This window comes from Erpetoichthys calabaricus, chromosome 4, assembly GCF_900747795.2.
Source record: "Erpetoichthys calabaricus chromosome 4, fErpCal1.3, whole genome shotgun sequence".
Taxonomy (NCBI): domain Eukaryota; kingdom Metazoa; phylum Chordata; class Cladistia; order Polypteriformes; family Polypteridae; genus Erpetoichthys; species Erpetoichthys calabaricus.
The window spans coordinates 272964285-272987172 of record NC_041397.2 but is presented as its reverse complement, the minus strand read 5'-3'; the positions used below and the strand labels follow the sequence as shown (position 1 = coordinate 272987172).

The following is a 22888-nucleotide window of genomic DNA, read 5'->3' as shown; positions in this document are numbered from 1 at the left end:
TCACCACATGGCCGTAGTGCCGTAACTGACGCTCCCTCACAATGCAGGTAATGTGCCTCATTCGGGACTCCATGAGCAACCACTCATTAGACACAAAGTCAAACCAACGGTATCCAAGGATTTTCCGGAGAGACACAGTACCAAAGGAGTCCAGTCTTCGTCTCAGGTCACGGGATAGCGTCCATGTCTCGCAACCATATAGCAAGACAGGAAGCACCAGGACTCTAAAGACTTGGACCTTTGTCCTTTTGCATAGATATCGGGAGCACCACACACCCCTTTCCAGCAACCTCATGACCACCCATGCTCTCCCATTCCATCTACTGACTTCATAGGAAGAGTCACCGGAGACATGAATGTCATTGCCAAGGTAAGTAAACCTCTCGACAAGGTCAACACTCTCTCCACAAACAGACACACTGCTGATGGCTGTGCCAAAGAGGTCATTAAAGGCCTGGATCTTGGTTTTTATCCAGGACACTCGCAAGCCCAGACACAGACTCCTCACTCAGTCTCTTGAGCACCCCGATCAGAGCCTCCATTGACTCCGCGAAGATCACAGCATCGTCAGCAAAGTCAAAATCTATGAATCTTTCTTCACCAACAGATGCCCCACAGCCGCTGGACCCCACGACCTTGCCCAACACCCAGTCCATACAAGCATTGAACAGAGTAGGAGCAAGAACACACCCCTGACGAACCCCAGAATCAACTGGGAAAAATGCAGAGGTCCTGCCTCCACTTTGTACAGCAATCACTGTACCAGTGTACAGGCCAGCCATGATATCCAACAACCTCAAAGGGATCCCAAGAATCCTCAGGATATCCCACAGGGCAATGAGGATTATCTCTCATTTTCTCTCTCTCTCTCTCTCTCTCTCTCTCTCTCTCTCTCTCTCTCACTCACTCAGGCGGAAGCACGAGCGTAGCAGCGAGCGGAAGCACCGAGCAGAAGCACAGAGCAGCGGCGTCTCCCACAGGCACGTAGCCCTTCGCAAACACCCAAGCAAGTTCATCTGAAGTAAAGCCGGCAGCTGACCAGAAGAAATAACCGGCAGTGAGAAACTTGAAGCTGACGGTCTCTGAAGCAGAAAGCACTTAAGTAAACTACAGAAAACGGAGAAGATGACATCAATACTAAACGTAAGTTCAATCTGCTCTCTGCCCGTTGAGGTCACGTTTATATATTGTGTGTCCTGCAGCATGTACAGTTCAGGTTTTCCGGCCGACATTGTAGACAGCTTCACCTGCCAAAAGTGTCTAGTTAATTTAGAGTTGGTCGGGAAAATACGCGAATTGGAGGACCGCGTTAGGAATCTGATAGCGATTAGGCAAACTGAAAATTGGATCGACTCGGTTTGTTTAGACAATTCGGCTACTTGATTCGGCTTCAGTCTCTCCTGGTCCCACTGTAGTCAGTGCACGGCCGAAGTCAGCAGCACCAATTCAGCCACAGGGCGAGTGGGTAACAGTAAGATGGGGGTCTAAGAATCCAAAATGTAGTCCCCCGGCACCCAGGTCACCAATTCGGACCCAGAACAGATTCTCAGCACTCCGCAGCGCGCCTGTGGAAACTGAGAATAAGAAAGTGCTCATAATTGGCGATTCCATAGTGCGGAATATTAGAATTCCAAACTGTGTTAAACCAGCAGTTAATGTTAAGTGCCTTGCAGGGGCCAAGATTTCTGGCATAGAGGCCGCATTGGACCGTGTCGCCGACGATGAAGTATCTACCTTATTGCTGCATGTCGGCACTAATGATATTTATTCACAGCAATCTGAGGTATTAAAGAGGAACTTCATCTCTCTTTGCATCAAAGCTAAAAGAAAATGTCGGAATTTAGTTGTATCTGGCACCTTACCAAGATTATATAGAGGGGATGTGATTTATAGCAGATTGCATTCCCTTCACTGCTGGCTAGAGACCTGGTGTGCAAACAAAAGCATAGCGTTTGTGAACAATTGGGATGATTTTTGGGAAAGGCCTGGATTTTTCAGAAGAGATGGTCTTCATCCTAACTAGAGGGGATCTTATGTATTATCCCAAAATATGGCAGCAAAACTGCCTGGTTGACTGATTAGAGCACCATCCAGGCCACAGTCATGTGATCTTAAATCACAGGCTGTTGTTTATCGCACCTGTTACTTTCCTGAAGCTGTTACCCATAATCCTTGTCTTGGGGCATCCAGTAAATTTAGTCTTGATACAAACCTTAAATTAATTGATAACCAAAAAATAAGGTGTATAATTAGACCAAGGGATAAAACCAGACCCTCCACCAGGGGCATCTGTAATAGAAAATTACTACAAATTAAAACAAAAAGTATATCACCAATTCAGAAAGAAGCATACAGTTTTAAATGCTGTTTATTGAACATTCGCTCTCTTGGCACTAAAGCTGTTTTGGTAAATGATATTATATTAAGTACAAAATCTGATCTGTGTCTTCTCACTGAAACCTGGCTTAGTAAATGTGACACTGTACCCCTAGCTGAGGCGTCACCAGATGGCTACTCGTTCCTTCATAAGTCTAGAGATTCAGGTCGAGGAGGGGGCCTTGGAATAATTCATTGTAACAAAATGCAAATCACTTCTAAAAAATTTAGGCAACTTTACATTCTTTGAAGCATTCATTTTAAATATTAAAACAGATTCCAACACAATTATAGTGCTAGTCTATAGACCACCAGGGCCGTATTCATTGTTCATGTCTGAATTTAGCAACCTTTTATCTGACTTGGCTATAAATTATGATCACGTAGTACTGATGGGAGATTTTAATGTACACATTGATGTGGAAACTGACACTTTTAGCAAATGTTTTACTTATTTGTTAAATTCAGTAGGATTTTGTCAGAATGTCAAAGGTCCAACTCATAATCATAACCACACATTAGATTTAATTATAACTTACAAAGTTGAAATTCAAAATTTAATTATTACTCCATTAAATGAAGTTATTTCCGATCACTACTTAATTACATTTGATTTAGTCCTGCCCTTGCCAACACACTCCCTGATTAAAACAAAGACAGTGCAACATCTAGATTGTAATTCTGCTTCAGAATTTATAGATACTTTGAGTAAGTCGAATGTAATTGTGGAAAACCATTTAGATCAGTTAACATCAAATGTAAACACGGAAAACAATTTAGATCAGCTAACATCACATTATAATGTGACCTTGAGAGATGCTCTGGACACAGTGGCTCCCCTTAAAACAAAAGTGATCAAAGCACATAGAAACTCTCCCTGGTTTAATGAAAACACTCAAGCTCTTAAATTAGAGTGTCGAAAACTGGAGCGCAGATGGAGAACAACAAAGCTACATGTCTTTCAAATTGCATGGACAGAGAGTGTTAATAAATATAAAAAAGCCCTCTTTAAAGCTTGGTCAGAATATTATTCTACATTAATAGATAGCAATAATAAAAATCCTCGGGTACTGTTTAGAACAGTGGCTAAATTAACAAATGGAAATTCAGATCAACAGTGCAAAATACCAACAGACATTAGCAGTACAGACTTTATGAACTTCTTCAATGAGAAAATTAAAAATATAAGATCCCAGATCTCTGCATCACAGTACAAACCAAATACTAGCTTAGCAGACCCTGTCTCACATTGCACTCAGCACTTTAGTAATTTTAATCCTGTAACTGAGCAGGAAGTCTTAAGTTTAATTTCTAAAATGAAGCCCTCTACTTGTTCCCTAGATCCAGTGCCAATAAAACTAGTAAAAAGTGCAATGGATGTTCTTGCAGCGCCTACCCTAAACATTATCAATAGTTCATTATTGCATGGCACAGTACCTGATACACTAAAAGTGTCAGTCATTAAACCATTACTTAAAAAGTCAGACCTTGACCCACATATACTAAATAATTATAGGCCTATTTCAAATTTACCGTTTCTCTCTAAAATACTAGAAAAAGTAGTCGCCAGTCAGCTTCAGACACACCTTATGCATTACAATTTATTTGAGAAATTCCAGTCTGGTTTTCGCACTGGTCATAGTACAGAAACGGCACTATGAAACGGTAAATGACATTCTGATATCCTCTGATGAAGGAAACTCCACTGTAATTATGTTGTTGGACTTAAGTGCAGCATTTGACACCATCGACCATTCTATTTTACTGCACAGGCTACAAAATGATGTTGGGCTTACAGGTACCGTTCTCGCTTGGTTTAGTTCCAATATGTACAGAAATGTGCTGACAGTACTCCATCATTATACACAGAAATTCAATATGGTGTCCCGCAGGGCTCAGTACAGGGACCTTTACTGTTTTCACTGTACATGCTTCCACTGGGATCTCTCATTAGGAAACATAATGTTAATTTTCACTCGTATGCAGATGACACCCAGTTATACCTTTCATTTAAATCAAATGAAGTTTCTCTAATGTTGTCTTTAATTAGTTGTGTTAGCGAATTAAAGGAGTGGCTGAATGAGAACTACTTGTCTTTAAATACAGATAAAACAGAGATGTTAATTGTTGGAGGGAATGATGCTGATCACAACAATATTTTGTCATCATTTAACTCAGTTGGAATCCCAGTCAATTTTACTGAATCAGCCCGCAATCTAGGAGTTATCTTTGACTCTAGCATGTCATTTAAAGCGCATATTACAAAGTTGTCCAAAACATGTTTCTTCCATCTTAAAAATGTTAGGAAATTAAGGCGCTTTTTAAATAAACAGGATTCTGAGAAACTAATTCATGCATTTATCTCTAGTAGGATTGACTACTGCAATGCGGTGTTCACTGGATGTTCAAACTGTTCTTTATACAGCCTCCAGTTAATCCAAAATGCGGCTGCAAGAATTATTACAAGAACAAGAAAATACGAACACATAACTCCAGTTCTTAAATCCTTACACTGGCTCCCGGTTAAGTTTAGGGCAGATTTCAAAATCCTTCTTTTAACATATAAAGCATTAAATGGTCGAGGTCCGGCTTACTTGTCTGAACTTATCATGACTTACAAACCTGAGCGCGCATTAAGATCTCAAGATGCCGGTCTGCTTATGATTCCAAGGATTAATAAAATAACAGTGGGAGGTCGAGCTTTTAGTTACAGGGAACTGTGGAATGGTCTGCCTGCTACTATAAGAGATGCCCCTTCGGTCTCAGCTTTTAAATCCTGGCTGAAGACTCACTACTTCAGTTTAGCATATCCTGACTAGAGCTGCTGATTAACTGTACAGACTGCATCTCTGTTGTTCGTCATTAGCACTTAAACATAAGTAACATGACAGTTATAATCGTATAATAACCCTCACTTATTCTGTTTTTCTTCTCGGTACTCAAATGTGGCACTTGGTGCCATGGCCCACCTGCCAAGTTGTTTTGCCGGCCTAAGGAAACGTCATCCCAGATGGAGGATCGCAGGAATCGTGGGAAATGGGGGTCCTTTCATCGGATTGGCTGGTCCAGCACTGTTTCAGCCGTGGAATGGCCAAATGGGGGAGGCAGCTTGAAGGATGAGGTCTCCAGGACTCTACACAAATCCAAATCTTATTATGGGATATATCATCTACTGTTAAATTCTGCTCTGTACTTCTAAAATTTATATTTTTTATTTCTTACTATATTGTTCTGTTCTGTGTACTGCATTGTATTGTATTGACCCCCTTCTTTTGACACCCACTGCACGCCCAACCTACCTGGAAAGGGGTCTCTCTTTGAACTGTCTTTCCCAAGGTTTCTTCCATTTTTTCCCTACAAGGTTTTTTTGGGAGTTTTTCCTTGTCTTCTTAGAGAGTCAAGGCTGGGGGGCTGTCAAGAGGCAGGGCCTGTTAAAGCCCATTGCGGCACTTCCTGTGTGATTTTGGGCTATACAAAAATAAACTGTATTGTATTGTATAATTCGATCAACTGATTCGAACGCTTTGCGAAAATCGACAAAGGCTGCAAAGAAACTCTGCCGATATTCGCGTTTGCACTCCATGAGAAACCTCAGTGCTAGGATGCGATCGATGGTAGACTTCTTAGGCATAAAACCAGACTGTTCTGGTCGCTGGTAGGTGAGCAAGTGATTGCGGATCCTATTGAGGACGACTCTAGCAAGGACCTTATCCGGCACCGAGAGCAGTGTTATCCCCCTGTAGTTGCTGCAATCCAGGCGATCACCCTTCCCTTTCCAGATAGGGACGACAAGTCCCATTTTCCAGTCAGTTGGGATGATGCCAGTCTCTCAAATGGAAGCAAAGATTGCTTGCAATGACAGGAGGACAGACTTACCATCAGCATGGAGAACTTCACCCTGGATACCACAGATCCCTGCAGCCTTCCCCCCCACCTGGTTCACCACCTGTGCAATTTCAGTGAGATTGGGTGGTTCACAGCTAATTGGAGCCTCAAGAACCATGGACCCAAAGATATCTAACGTCCTGGCTGGAGGATCAGCTTTGAACAACTGCTCAAAGTAGCCAGCCCAGTGGGTCACAACTGCAGTGTCATCCGTAACGACCGTTCCATCAGCTGCCCTGGCTGCAACTCTCAGAGAAACAGATGTGCGTAATGCTTCGATTCCTCTGTAAGCAGGACGTGGGTCGCTAGACCACAGATGGTGTGTCACTTGCTCACAGATTCCTCCAACAAACGCCTCTTTATCTGCCCTCAGAACCCTCGCAGCCGTCCTTCTCAGTTCCCGGTACAGACCAGAGTTGCCATTGAGCCGTGCGCTGCGACTCCTCTCGATGATATTCAGGGTGCCCTGTGAGATGAAACACCTCCTTCTGGGAACACCGGTAACACCAACACAACCCTCAGCAACCTTCAGGGTGTTGTCACGGAAGGTCTCCCACATCACATTAGGATCAGCAGTCGTACCCAAATCTGAAAGTTCCTCACGCAAACTGCGTGCAAACTCATTAGAAATACCCTGGTCTTGGAGTGGCCAAGTCTAGGCTCATTTTCCTAGTAGGTGGTAACCTACTGGACCTAAGCTGGATCCTAAGAGTAGCAACAACAAGTCTGTGGTCAGAATTCACAAATGGGGCACTTCTGTAGACCCTGCAGTTTTGCAAGAGCCTCCAGCGTCTGCCCACGAGGATGTGATCGATCTCCTTCACTACACCACCAGTATTGGAGTACCAAGTCCAATGATGCGGTTCAGGATTCACAGCCCCTCACCTTTTGCAAAGTCAAGGAACATGGAGCCACTTTCACCATGGTCACCAGACCCATGGGGACCGAGACAATCCTCATGGCCAGCCCTGTCAGTGCCAGCGGCTGCATTGAAGTCACCCATGACCAGAGGAGTGTCTCCTCGTGGGCACCCATCAACCACCGAGCGAAGCTGTGAATAAAATGTCTCCCTCGCCGAAACATCACTCACCGTGGTCGGAGCATACACTGAGACAACAGACAAGGCACCCACAGAGTGCCGTAATCTGTGTCCCATAATACGCTTATTGAAAGGAGTGACATCGGACACCATCAGAAGAAGCCAATCCGCTACAGCAACAGCTACTCCCCGAGTATGACAGCCATCAGCCCAACCAGACCAATAAAAGGTGCATCCACCTACAGATATCTGGCCAGTCCCCGGTCTGCACATCTCAGAGAGTGCCGCCACTGAAATGCGGAGTTTATGCAGATCCTGCGACAGCAGAGGAAGATTATCATCTTGCTGGAGAGACAAGACGTTCCATGTGCCCACCCATATGGGTCGCCTCAAATTGGCCTCAGCACCACACCAGTTCCGATCCCAAACAGACCTGACTCTATTGGCTCTCCAACGGTTTCGACTCTTCCAGGGATGGGGCTCCCGAGGGCTTTCCCCCATCCCCTTCATAATCCGAGCAGCCTTCCTATGGGCGACCATAGCAGCCGCCCATAGGAAGGCTAATGGTCACTAGTTTTAAATTTTCCACTTTTTAATTAGTCTCTTTATATTGCTGTATTAAAATGTATTTTAAATTTTTTTTCATAATCAGATATTAAAAACTGGCATTTCTGTAGGACTAAAGTGCTCAGGACTCGTAGACTGAACACAAACCTGTGTAATTAGATCTAGGACCTGACTGTTAAATTACGAATATTCAGAGTCCAGAATGCAAAATACTAATTAGTAATCGAGGTCCCATGCTCCAGTGTTGGCTGAACATTGAAATCTTGCACTGGTATTTTGAGTTATAAAATACATTAGCTACAGGGAATGCAACCATAAGAAAAATCATAACACAATCTGCCAGGAAAAGCCACAGCACCTTGTACTTCTGACCAGAACTGCACTAAACAGACACTTATGAAAAAAATTTTGGACTACACTCAAACCTACAAAATTAATAAGTATTGGTGAACTCAAAATAAAAATTAAAAAACAGACAAACTTTAACAATACAAACATTGTTGAGGAAGGAGCACTGCATATCCTGGCATCCCTGTACACAAGAAGGAAGAGCCCTATGAGAAGTATACTGCTAGACCTTCACTTTAGCTGATGTCCCATGATGCAACTTCTAATCGTAGGGTATGTCAGACTTGTCAGCTATGGTTGCTGATCTGCTTGCCGAACCAGGTCAATTTAAATGACTAAAAATCACTGGGTATCTTAAATTATGTGGCAGTATGTTGAAATTGAAATCTATAATACCTTCTTTTTCATGAAGCACACAATTCACAATGATACTTTTCTTCAGCCACGCCATCCTGCACTTTCTCTCAAAATCATGAAGTGTTCTGGAAATTGAGAGAGTCATCTCATTGTTACCTCAATTGTTTTCTTCTAAAGGGATTTTTCCTATCAATAATTTGCCTTGGCATACAAGTTATGGATGTATCCATTTCCTGGAGACAAACTAAACCAAGGCAGATAAATTATTCAATCTACTGATGGAAAGTTTCTCCTGTTGCATATGACTCACTGTAATACTTCATTTGTTGCCTCATAGCTTTATGGTTTTAATTTACGTCAGCTTAATAACTGTACTTGAAAGTATCATCCCACTCCATAATTTTTCAATATTGTAAATACCAACTGTCATCAATGGGCAAACAAATCCGAAAATGACAATAATGTGCTGTAGGAAAGATAGTGGTTCATCGTTTGGCACACTTAAACACACCCAAGATGTGCATTATGGAAATTTATACATTACCATTAAACCCATATCTTGAAAATCTCAGGACTAAATGGTACAGTACATAGCAAAGAGTAAATAGCTAGACACTAAAGGCATCCCCATCTACACCATACTATTATACTGAACCTGTATTCTACAGATTCTAGAAAAATCAAAAAAAGATGTGCTCATGAACAGGGGCGTTAACGGGGGGAAAAGGGAAATATTTTTCCTGAACCCTGGGGCTGGTGAGGGCCAGGACGGTCTGTGCACAGATTCATTGTTTTCATAATGGCACCATTACTAACAATATCCAGTGATCTGACATCCACTTTTGATGTTAAATGAACCCCTGAAGAAGATATACTGAGTCAATTTTAAAAATGAACTGATACCTCTTGCATTGATTAATGCCACACACCAAATGAAGCTTCAGAGAATTTTCCAGACATGTGCACTGCACCAAGTATTTTTTTACACTTTACACTGTGACTGGGCAGAGAATTGTTTTAGTAAACTAATATTTATTAAAAATGACTTGTATTCAACAGTGTAGTAGGAAAGAATGAACAGACTTACAACCCTGTACACTTTTAATGGGAGTTTGAGTGTCAAGTGAAGTTTGTAGACATTATAAATTACCTCAAAATCATAAAACCTCGGAGACTGGTTCTGTATAAATTTGTGCAGCAAGATTGGACCAGTTATTTTCTATATTTATTTCACGTGACGTTAAAAAGATATTTTGTTGCACTTGGTTTGCAGGATTACAAAATGCATACTGTATTGAGAGTCTTTTGCATTTTGTTTGAAATTTAAAAAAAAGAAAAGAGGTAGTGCATTGTGTTTGGGTTGAAGTGTTATTATAGTATTTGTTTGTAATGTCCTGTTAGTAGTGGTCATGACAAAGGGCCAGTACAATGTGAGACTGTGGAGGTGTTTATTAGGATAGTTCTGCCTCGGGTCCTGACATGTATAATGGTGCCCCTGCTGATGAACTACATATTTATATATCATGTACTAAGGAATTCACCCCATATTTGCATTTCTAACCTATATTTATCTTATGAAATCCAACCCAGTAAAGTTTTGACAGTCCAGAACCATTAGAGCTAAAGTCATTTCAAGCAGTTGAAAATGTTGAACCATCAAGTGGTACTATAAGTTGGTGTTATTTACGCCAAATAGTATAGTGGGTCACTTAAAAAAAAAACAAAAAAAAAAAAAACAGCTTGTAATTAGATGCTTAATATAAAAGTACAATGTAAATACATTACACAACAAAAATGTTTAGGAACAACACATTTTACCCTTATCTTTCCCAAGTAATAGTACTGTAAGTATCTATTCATCATCCTTCCCCTTCAAAGTTACAGATATAAGTAATATAAAACCATGCAATTTTGGAATATCATACAGAATGTTGGAAAGACTGGAAAGTGTTTTATTCAAAAATAAGCTACCTCAGGAGACATTTAAAGTCACAAGTCAACAATATTAATCTTTTACTGTTGTATGATCTGATGTTTTATTCAATAAAATATTTCTATTTAATGATAAACAAAGATAAACATGCCAGACTATCACAAGTGTTATACATGGAATGCCAAACTTGGATTAATACTGCAACCTGATTCCAAGCAAAATTAAAATATAATAAGAAAGAAAGTAATACAGGACACATATAAAGTTCAAAAACAAGAAAAGTGCATAAGATACTTGCCAAGTTATTTATTTTTCTACAATACATTCAATATGTTCTTGGTGTAGTATGGTGCACTCTAATTTAAGAACAACTGATTTTCATTTTTCACGTTGATGTTATTAAAATTATGGTACTCAAACATTTTTAATGTTCAGATCTTTTTTGACTGCATTACAGGCATGAAGAACAAAGAGAAAACAATTTTAATGATCTGCTAGTTATACGTAGGTGTCTTCAGATGTACAAAATTGGGAGACAACAGCAAAACTTAATTTGTGGACTTCTTCCTGGAAACTCTTTTGTTTAATTAGGCAAGTGCACTGTTGTCACTTTTATTACTACTATCATTGATATACTATTTGTTATTCAATTAATGTCTAAAATGCATAAAGAATAAAAAAACAAAGCAAATACAGTTTAAAGTGAATTCACTCTTTTAATTATAAAACAATTAGGGAAATTGCTAGTCAAATCACAACCAGTCAACTGCAAATGAGGCAGACATGGATGCATGATAGGACTAACTATTAAGGATACTATTTAGAGCTTTGAAATAAAAAGTGTGATGCTAGGTGAAGTAAAACAAACTTTGATTTGTCTATGTGGAGAGTCTTCTTTTTTTTTCCCTGCCCAGAGTTTTAAAATTCAGTGTGAAAGGAAAGCACCCTCTTGGTATCTCTTAACACTTGTAATAATACCAAGGAATCCAGCTAAATGAAGAGTGTGTTTATTTTTAAATAGTAAAGAACAGTAGGGAGGGAGGATGGCTACATGGTGTAGTGGTTAGCGCTCCCTCACAGCTCTGGAAACCTTGGCTCAAGTTCCAGTCTGGTCATTGGTTTATAAGTTCTTAATGTGTCTACATGGTTTTCATCTAAGTACTATGGGGCTCCCACTACATCCCAAAGGCATAAGTGTGGACTGATTGCCAACTCTCAACTGGCCCACTACAGGCCAGTTATAAGCCAGCATAGACTCTACATCAGACTCGGCTTTAAAAATTAACTTCCTTCTCTACCATGTTTTATCTTCCCCCATGGTTGGGTTGTGTGGGACATTTTCTGCGAAGTTATTTTTTTGTAAACAAAATATGCCTTCAAGAGAGTGTACAACCTCTGCTGATGTACCAGCTTGTCTGCTTAAGAGTATTGGCTTGTTAATGTATGACTTGGAATGCTATAAACAGTTTTATGTATTGTCTCATGATAAAACAATACATCTACTGCTTAGCCTTATAACTGGTTTCACTATGCAGGTTTACAATGCACTAAAAAGCAAGTTAATAAATTTGGTGGGCAGCCCTGACTTTAATCATGGGAATGCTTGGTTATTACCCAAAAAAGCTCCAAAGACTTGGCAAAAAGAGCATTGGACACACGTGGACCACTGAGTTTACTTGTTTTGCTTTGCTACCAGACAGAAAAAGGCAGTCACAGATCTTAAGGTTCTGTTTCCCAGGGTAGACATTAGGACATCCACACAGAGAAAATGACGGCATATTTTTCTGTTTGTGGAGATATACATTTATTGGAATTTTGTTTATTAACATTACACTGTATGCTACATTTTTTAATTCGTGGAGATACACATTTATTGGAATTACTTTATTAACATTGCACTGCATTATGTGATTTTTTTTTTTTTTTACTGATCTCAGTATGTTTTCATAAGCCTTTCACTTATTATGCTTGCTGTCTTTATTTGCTTTGTGGAAGAAGGCCAAGAGTGCCAAGGGTACTGCATCACATCAGTTACAATCTTAAATAATTTAAGAGAGGTGGTACCCATTTCTCTTCCAAGAAAAACGAATATGGCTCAAAGGTCAAACTGCCACACAAAAATACAATATACTACTCAGTATACACATAGACACACATACAACAGAAGTAACAACCACAGGGCAGTGTTTCCGATTAAGGCTTAAGAAGAAAAACTACTCCCATTCCTGGACTGGGTGGCACATACTGTACAAATAACCATTTGGGAAAAAGAGGGAAGGCTAGAGAATGTGGGGATTTTCCTTCCCATAGGTGGGTGGTGCTGGGATACAGTTTGGCATACTTACTCCTGCAGGGTCTCCACTCCCATTTCCTTGTACTGTAGCTCCTGCTTCATCTGTGCCAACTCTTGTTTCAGCCTGGAGAGCTGGAAACAAATTCAGTATTCATTTAGACTTTTTAAACAAGCCTAACAATTTAATTAAGCTGGTGGACCACATAGATGCCCTACGTCAAAACCTGCATTGTTCAGCAGTTCTTAATAACCATACTGAGGAAAACATTCCCCAAATTAAAGATCCCTGCAAAGTTTTAATAATGAATTATCTCCATAAATGTGTCACTTATTTGTACTTATGCATTTAACACATTTCTGATCTCAGACATTACTTTTTTCACTACAACAATAATACAGTAATTTTGACATATATTTTTACAAATGTAAATGATCATAGCTACATAATATGAAGTATTTAAGAATAAACAATATTCACTCATGGTTTTAGGTCTTTGTAACTTTATCTTTTCATAATATGATCTATCTATATTTATACATACACCCACACAACACATATTACATATGAAAGTGTGGTAAGCCTCTTATAGGAACCCGTTTTCTGGATATATTGGGTGTGACACAAATTCACTCAGTTATCATTTCCCACTTCTCTAGAATGGAAGAACACCACCCAGAAGAAAAATGGCATCACTTCCACCTCTCCCATTGCAGGCAGGGTGGATAAAAACCCACCTGCTCCATAAATCCAACATTATTTGATGAGCAGACATCAGAAAATTGGACTGAGCTGCTATGATTGTTTTATAGAATCGGTGTAACATTTGTTAACACTACAATTTTTTTGATGGCCTTTTCTTGAATTAGCTCTAATTCTTCATTTGATTCACTGTCCTTCCTTTTTATTACACATACACACACATATAAAATACACACATACAAATATATTGCATACACACATGTATATCACTTTTAGTATTCATGATTTTTTAATATATCACTTTTGATTATGTTCTGATAGATTTGTTTTTTAAAAAGAATTCATATGAACCAATAATTCATATGTCATTGTTTTCTATTTGAAGTAGGCTGCTGAAAGTTCAGAAAAAAAATATAGCCAACTGCAAAAAGTGCCATATGTAAAATGAAATGAATGTATTGGCTCAAGCATTGTTTTTGTTAGGTGCAAAATAACACAAGACTTAAACAGTCAGGAAAAATGCAGTAAAAATGCTTGGATTTTGGCATAGTTGACAACACATTTTTATTAAACAGCCAAGACAAATTTGCTGGACTATCAGTCACTGTTCTTGTGTTGTTTGGATGATAATCATCAAATTAGTTCTGTATGTACAGAAACTTGATGACTATACTCTGTTCTTATGTTTTGATGTAAAAGTTGGTGTCCCTTATAGTTCAGTTCTTAGACCACTACAATTTTCATTATACACGCAGTTGTTGGGAGATATAGTTAGAATACTTAGGCTATGTTCACATTACCAGTTTTTTGCCTTGATATGACACAAATCCAATGTTTTCAGGGCTGTGTGGACACCAAAATCCGATTTTTTTCAAGTAAGATTTGAGTCCCTTTCATATGTGGTCCTAGATCTGATATGCATCCAATTCATGGTCATGCAACATGAAGGAGAATGGTCAAATCAGAATTCATGTGTCTTTTTGCCTGTACACATGGGTTGAGCATTGTCCTCATCAGCCAGAACCGGCAGTATGGCAAAATAGCAAAATTGCTAGCTCCTTTTCTCATACCCCCACATCTCTTGGTGAAGCAGTGCCAACAATGACTGGAAAAACAGCAAAAGCTAGCCATCAGGATTTTATTCACCTTCTTGATATAATCATGTACAGCTGATGAACGGTTTGCTGTCCTCCAGCGCCAAATGTGATGCATACACTAGCTGTGTTCATTTTGTCGGTTTTACTACCAGAAGTCGTCTCACAAATAGAAAGTTTTTGTTGCTGCTGATGCAGATGACTCATGCACAAACTTATCAATGTGCACATGTGTGTTGTTTTGGAAGACAGATGTGTTCACATTACAGTTAAATACAGGTCACTTGTATTTCTGAATGTAAACCATCAAGATGGAAAAATCCAATCTGAGCAAAAAATCGGATTTGAGCAATGAAGCATGTCATGTGAACAGAGTCCGTCATTGTCCAACCAGCTATATCCTAACACAGGGTCACGGGGGTCTGCTGGAGTCAATCCCAGCCAAAACAGGGTGCAAGGCAGAAACAAATCCCGGGCAGGGTACCAGCCCACCGCAGTACTCAAATAGTGCCCTGACCAAATTCGTAATATACTTTTTAATTGTTTATTTAATTTCAAATTATTCTACAAGGATACTTAGACTACTGTTTTCACTTTAACATTTTAGAATTTTTTTCATTTTTCACAGCAACAAGTTCAATTACCTTAAGTATATGCATACAAAGAATCTGTAGTCTAACAAACGTATTTTATAACATTTGGCTTTTGTTCTGTATAGTCTGTGTAAATGACATACACTAGTGTTTTTTGTCTTCTCTCCAAAAGGAAATTATCAAAAAAGACATGAGATAAAATTAATGCAATATTATCAATATTACTCTCTTTTTTTATTATTTTAGTTTAGCGCTTGCCCTGCAGCTCCGCCCCTACCCAGTTCCCCACTCCTAAAGTCATGCTTCCACCTCCCCTCGGCCTGCAGCCTCTGTCTAGGATTATTGGGAATATATTGCTCCTGCAAGCAAACTATGATTCTTAGCGCGATGAGAAAAGTCACAAAATCAGCTGGAATGTTCAAGCAAATTATAGAAAAAAACCCTACTTAAATCCATTAAGTAGTTCTTTTGTTCTCGAGCTAAGTGGATGTAAGATACACCCCGAGACTGGCGTGTGAGGGAGGAGGGCTCTGCCCCCTTCCCCACTGCATGTCTCTCAGATTCATGCAAATAAATCGGTACTGCGAGCGAACTATGATACATAGCGCAATGAGAGTTGCCGCAAAATCAATCGGAATGTTCAAGCAAATTATAGAAAAAAAACCCAATCTAAATCTGTTAAGTGGTTCACTCGTGAAAAGCGGACAGACATACAGATAGATGTTGGATTGTCATGCTTGGGTCACAGATTTGCACAGAAACACAGGAGGTTGTAGAGAGACAGGAACTTTATTCAAACACTGCAAACAAACATTTGTCTCTTTTTCAAAAGTTTAAACTGTGCTCCATGACAAGACAGAGATGACAGTTCCGTCTCACAATTAAAAGAATGCAAGCATATCTTCCTCTTCAAAGGAGTGCGCGTCAGGAGCAGAGAATGTCAGAGAGAGAGAGAAAAGCAAACAAATCAATAGGGCTGTTTGGCTTTTAAGTATGCGAAACACCGCCGCACAAAGCAGTTGCAAGAAAGGCAGCAGCTCACACCCCCTCAGTCAGGAGCAGAGAATGTCAGAGAGAGAGAGAGAGACAGCATATTGCTTCACGAAGCAGCTGCACAGAAGGGAGCAACATGAAGATAATCTTTCAGTATTTTTAGACGAGCGTCCGTATCGTCTAGGTGTGCGAACAGACCCCCTGCTCACACCCCCTCCGTCAGGAGCAGAGAATGTCCGAGCAAGAGAGAGAGAGAGAGAAAAGTAAAAATCAAAAATCAATACGTGCTGTTTGATCTTTTAAGTATGCGAAGCACCGTGCAGGAAGCATATCGCTTGATAAAGCAGCCATATGTAAGCCCAGCAAAGAAGAGAGCAATGTGAAGGTAATCTTTCAGCGTTTTTTGAGGAGCGGTCGTATCCTCTAGGGGTGCGAAGAGCCCCTGTGCTCACAATATATTTGAGGAGTTTTATTTAATACGTAATATGCGCTCTGGTTGGGTAGCTTCTCAGCCATCTGCCAATAGCGTCCCTTGTATGAAATCAACTGGGCAAACCAACTGAGGAAGCATGTACCAGAAATTAAAAGACCCATTGTCCGCAGAAATCCGCGAACCAGCAAAAAATCTACGATATATATTTAAATATGCTTACATATAAAATCCGCGATAGAGTGAAGCCGCGAAAGTCGATGGCGTGATACAGCAAGGGATTACTGTATATAATATTATTATATATATATATATATATATATATATATATATATATATATATATATATATATATATATATATATATAGAGAGAGAGAGAGAGAGAGAGAGAGAGAGAGAGAGAGAGAGAGAGAGAGAGAATCACACAATATTACATTATTTTAGCAGAACAAGATATATGACTGAGATGATACGTCATAGTACTGTTCACAATATTGGTCACTTACCCTTTCACGTCTGAGTATTATTTCCTCTTTAATTTGGTCAGGGTCATACTTTGTGTTAGAAGACGAGCCAGACAATGCTACAAAAGAAGTTTAGGGCATGGGAGAGAGAGAAAGAGAAAATAGTTAGTTTTATACAAACCAAAACATTTTAATCAAATAAAAGATTAAGTAGGAATAATCTGATAATGTGACAGATAACACTGTCTGATAAAATGTCCAGCGTTCAAACTATTTTGGAGATTGCAGTGAGAGAACTATACGCAAAACCATAATATCTTAGAAGATTACATGGTCTTGAGAGAGAAAGAAAAAGTCCAGCCTTATTCTTCAGACTATTTTTTCACCCAATTGAAAGTTTTCCTAACAATTTTTTTTTTATTCTAAATTTATTAAACAAATATGGAAGAAGGGAAATTGAACCATATGAATAAAGAGCCAGTAGAGATGCTGTATATTTTTGTACAGCACTCTACATGGAGTGCATGCGCAAAGCACTGTGAAAGCACTGTGAAAAGTTCACAGATACAGTAGATTCACATGCAAAGTTATAAATTACTAATTACATAATGAGTACAGAAAGACACAAATTTGTTACAAACACACAGAAAAACAAACTAGTTGGAACATAAATGAAGCCCAGCATTAATTAATAGCTGAACTATGACCAGAAGTTTAGAGACTAAATTGGCCCACACACAGTCTGTGTGGAATTTCCTCTTATACCTGCAGCTTTGTTTTTTTCTATATCTGGCTTGCCTCTTACATCCCAGTGGTGGGCAGGTTAGATTAACTAGCAACTCTAAACTGGCCCGGTGTGAGTAAGTATTGATTATGTGTGCGAGTGTTCCCTGCAGTGCACTCAAAGGAGACTCTGGCCGCCACTTAATCAGAAATGAAAAAATGGATATTGAAAAATGAGTACATAAATGGAGTTCCTCCAGTTCTACAAATCACCAGTGACAGATTTAGGAGGATGATGAAACTATTAGACAGTCTGATTAAGTCTCAATCTTGACATGTTTGTCCTAGGAATTGGTTTAAACTCCCTCTGTTTTCAAGACAAGGGTGAGCAATCTAGAAAAGTGGTGAATACAGCCATAAAGCCTAAAGACTAATGGGAATCCTGATACTCATAGGTCTAGTATTACAGCCTGAAAATCACAGGTCACAGAATATTATGACAAATGGTATGTTGACATTAAGAATCATATACTAAAGGCCAAAGACAGGCCCATGTGCCAGCTAATCACTGGCATTTGTTTTATTTAGTTTAACCATTTCTCTGCTATCCTAGAGTTCCATAAATTTAAAATATGAAAGCAGAACATGGCTCTATTCTTAAATTTCACACTGCACATTATTGAAGACATATTCTAATGTAGACTTAACCTTTACAATTTCTAAAAAATGTACCCAAAAACAAAAAGTATGTACTTACAACTTGCATGAGAGTAGCTATCTTCCTCAGAGAGTTCGTGGAGATGCAGGTACTCCTGCTGGGCCAGCTCTAAGCGCTGCTGCTTTACAAAGTAGATTGCTTTCTTGGCATCAAGAGCCTCCTGGGCCACCACCAAATACTCTTTCAGCATGCGCTCCTGTTCTTGACGCCATTGAGTCCGAGGATCCTCAATTTGGGTGGTCTCTACAGAACAGGGGAAGAAAGAAAGAAGAGCGAGAAACGATTCAGTAAAAAATTGTACCCGGGCATGTATGGTCCTTGATGGACATCTCATAGCTGACTCAAGGCAACTGAGTTGGACTCACGATGTTACTCAGCCACAGCAAGATAGAAGCCAAAGTGCTGACAACGTGGGAGTATTTATAACATAGAACAGGCATGCAAGTAATTTTTTTTTGACCCCACACAAGGATGACTTGCTGTTCTGCAAAAAAAAAAAAAAAAAACTAGGAATGGTAATTTCACAGTTTTAATTTATTTTACACAGTTGTAAGTTTTTGCTAATGTAGTTGAAATTGACTTATTTCCCTCCTCGTGCTTTTGAATAAATACTTCCAACACAGAAACATAAAAAATACAACTGTCAGTGATTTTTTTTTTTTTACCGATCCCTGTTTAACTTGGATTGGCAATGTTCCACCTAATTGAGCTGCTGCTGTATGTGTTAATGTGCCTTTAAGCATTTATGCAGCCAGCAAGCAATGTTTAGGTATGAGGTGGTAAAGATGACATTGACTGCAAAGCAATTACTGTCAAATAAAACTCTGCAAGGATTTTAACATCTTGCTTTCTCATTGCAGCCTGGGGGGGGGGTTGATGAACAACATCTTTAATACTTTGTAAAGCAAGGCACTGAAGTCAAGGATAACAGCAATTAATATGTCCAACACATGGCTATTAATAATTTCTGAAACAGTTAAATATTGATCTTGCAATTGGAATAAGTGCCCTTAAGTACAGCATATTAACATTACTCTAATCTATGATACAACATTTGGTATTTAACAAGGAAAAAGATCAATTTACACAACATATTCAAGTAATGACTTATTATAATACCTGCATAAGGTGCTGTAACTAGAATAAAGATAAGAGAGACAGAGATACCACACAACATTGATGATTCAGCTCTATCATACAGGTGTATTTATTGTTTAACTCAAAATTAACAGATATGCCACACCCTATGTTTGGCCCATGGAGAACACCCTCAATGAACACAGTTCAACTCACAGCACTTCTCAACTTGTTAGGTTCTCTTTTAGTGGGACGATCATACTTGGAGTACCTCAGATTAGCAGATTCATGACCAACTCTTGGTAACCCCCTCTCCTTTTGGCAAGACAATCTCTCTTGCCTTCTCTCCACATCCTTCTAAAGTAGCCACTGTCACTCTAGGTATGTGACTCCACCTGCCTCAGTCTTGATGCTCAGACTTCAATTCGTGACATTCAAAAAAGTGAAATTATTGCTAATTAATCTTATCCCAGACAGTGTTACTTCAAACAACTACATTAAAGGATAAAGAATAATCGTGAGCCCAACACATTCTGTAAAATGAGCAAATATGTTCCTTTAAAGTGGTTGAAATTTTGGGCAGTCACAAAACACACACTATTTAGCCACAACATTGAAACCACCTACCTAATATTGCATAGGTCCCCATCACTGTGCCAAAATAGCTCTTACCATCGAGACATGGACTCCACGAGACCTCTGAAGGTGTCCAGTGTTATCTAGCACCATAATGTTAGCAGTAGATTGTTTACGTTCTGTAAATAGTGAGCTGGGGCATCCATAGAGTGAACTTGTTTTACCAGCACATCCTACAGATGCTCCACTGGACTGAGATCCAGGGAATTTAAAGGACAAATCAACACCTTGAACTTTTTGTCATGATCCTCAAACCATTTTTTCCATCAGGGAACACTATTGCTGTGAAGGGGTGTATGCAGTCTGTAACAATCTTTAGGTAAGTGGTACTTGTCAAAGTAACAACCACATGAATGGCATGGCCCAAGTTCTTCTAGCAGAATATTGGCCAGAGCATAACACTGCCTCTGCTGGCTTGCCTTCTTCCCATAGTGCACCCTGCTGCCATCTCACCCCAGGTAAACAATGTGCACACACAGGCCATCAACATGATCTAAAAAATAACTTGACTCATCCGACCAGACCACTTTCTTCTATTGCTCCATGGTCCAGTTCTGATGCTCACATGCCCATTGAAGGCACTTTCAGCTGTGGACAGAGGTTACCACAGGCCCTCTGACTGATCTACAGCTATGCAGCTCAACACACAGTAATCTGTGATACACTGCGTTTATGAAGCACACCTTTTACCCATGACCAGCATTAAGTTTTTCAGCAATTTGTTCTACAGTAGCACTTTTATGGGATTGGACCAGACAGTAAGCCTTTGCTCCCCGCACACATCATCAAGCCTTCGGCACCCATAACTCAGTCACCGGTTCATTGGTAGTCCTTCCTAGGACCAGATTTAGTAGGTGGTAAAAACTAACACGTATCAGAAATGGCCCAAAAGACCTGCCAATCTGGAGATGCCATGACTCCAGTCATCTAGCCAACACAATTTGGCCCTTGTCAAAGTTGCTCAGATCCTTATGCTCACTTATTTCTCCTGCTTTCAACACATCACCTTCAAGAAGATTGGCTGTCAGAAAAATGGGTGAGCATGACTGTGCTGGAAAATCATTCCACGGTCACGGACACTCCCAGTACTCCCAGTCTCTTCAGGCGTGTATGGTCTGGCAACAAGATCACCAACTGCGTAATGTTACACTGACTTTAAAGGCCCAGAGGATTTCAGCTGCTTGCATTCTTTGAGAGGCGGCATGGTCTAGTGTAGAGGTACTCAACACTGGTTCTTCAGGTCCACAGAGGGTGCAGGTTTTCATTCCAACCTTTTGTAATTAGAAGCCAGGCCCATGAGATAATGAAACTTGAAATTTATTTATCTGTCTTGTTAGTACTTTCATTCTTCAAAGACAAATCTTTATCACATAGATTTTTTATTTTCTGATAACATCATCCATATGTTTGCAACAGATTTGTACTAGTCCTGGTCATTCCCTTCTCTCTAATTTATTTCAAAACATTTATTAACACAGATACTTCATGATTCATATAAACAAGTTTAAATGGAAGCACATTAGCTGGAGAGCTGGTGGTTCCTTTATCATTAACACTTCATTATTACCTGATGGCTGGTTAAGAAAATAGGTAACAAGTAAAACGTAAATGCAGCAGTTTGAAACTAAAATAGGCAATTAAGTCTTCAGAATTAAAGCAAACAAGTTAAATAAATCTAATCCCAAAAAACAAATATTGCTTTTTGTTGTTATTGTTAGGTGCCATCAAGTCGGTTCTGATTCATAACGACCATGTATACAACAGAGCGAAACCTTGTCCGATCCTGAGCTATTCTCGCCATTTCTTCCACATTTGAACCCATTGTTCTTCTGCTTTCCTTCTACTTTACCAAACACATGTCCTTTTCCAAAGACTGCTCCCTCCTGCCAACGCATCCAATGAATGTGAGCTGTAGTTTTGCCATCCTCACCTTTAACAAGTATTCAGGTTGAACTTCCTCCAAAACAGATCGGTTTGTTCAACATTCCTCACCAACACCAGAACTCGAAAGCATCAATTCTTCGTCGATCTTCCTTATTCATTGTCCAGCTTTCACACCCATATGAGGCAACTGAAAATACCATTGCTTGAATCAGACACACTTAAGTCCTTAAAGACACATCTTTGCTTTTTAACACTTTGGAAAGATCATTCACAGCAGATTTTCCCAGTGCAATACAGGTATGTTAACTGATTTCCTGAGATGCTGCTTCCATGGACATTGATTGTGGATCCAAGTAGAATGAAATCATTTACAATCTGTTCTCTGTCTATTGTGATGTTGCATGCTGATCCAGTTGTGAGGACTTTTATCTCCTTTATCCTCAGATGTAATTCATATTGCAGACTGTGGTCTGTGACTTTCATAAGTAGATGATTCAAATCCTCTTTGTTTTCAGCAAGCAAGGCTATATCATCTGCATATCTCAGGTGGTTGATTAGTCTTCCTGCAATCCCAACACCATGCTCTTCTACGTATAGTCTGCCTTCTCAGATAATTTGCTCAGTATACAAATTGAATAGGTACTGTATGACAAAAGAACACAACCTTGACACACTCTCTTTCCAACTTTAAAACATCCACTTTGGTCTTCTCTTCCTTTCTTATCCTCGTAGTGACCTTTTTCTTTCTTCGTGTATGATATCTTTGAGGTCGTTCCA

The 22888-nt window shown here is 39.6% G+C and overlaps 1 protein-coding gene across 4 annotated transcripts in view; it reads right to left on the bottom strand.

Moving 5' to 3' along the window:
* Window positions 1–22888, bottom strand: part of wwc3 (WWC family member 3) — a 256278-nt gene that overhangs the window by 108646 nt on the left and 124744 nt on the right. For all 4 annotated transcript variants that reach the window (XM_028800807.2, XM_051926805.1, XM_028800809.2 and 1 more), the window contains exons 3-5: window positions 18554–18757; window positions 17116–17192; window positions 12851–12930 (exon numbers count right to left, since the gene is read on the bottom strand). In XM_028800807.2, coding sequence (XP_028656640.2) covers window positions 12851–12930; window positions 17116–17192; window positions 18554–18757 — 361 coding nt within the window. The remainder of the gene's footprint in view (window positions 1–12850; window positions 12931–17115; window positions 17193–18553; window positions 18758–22888) is intronic.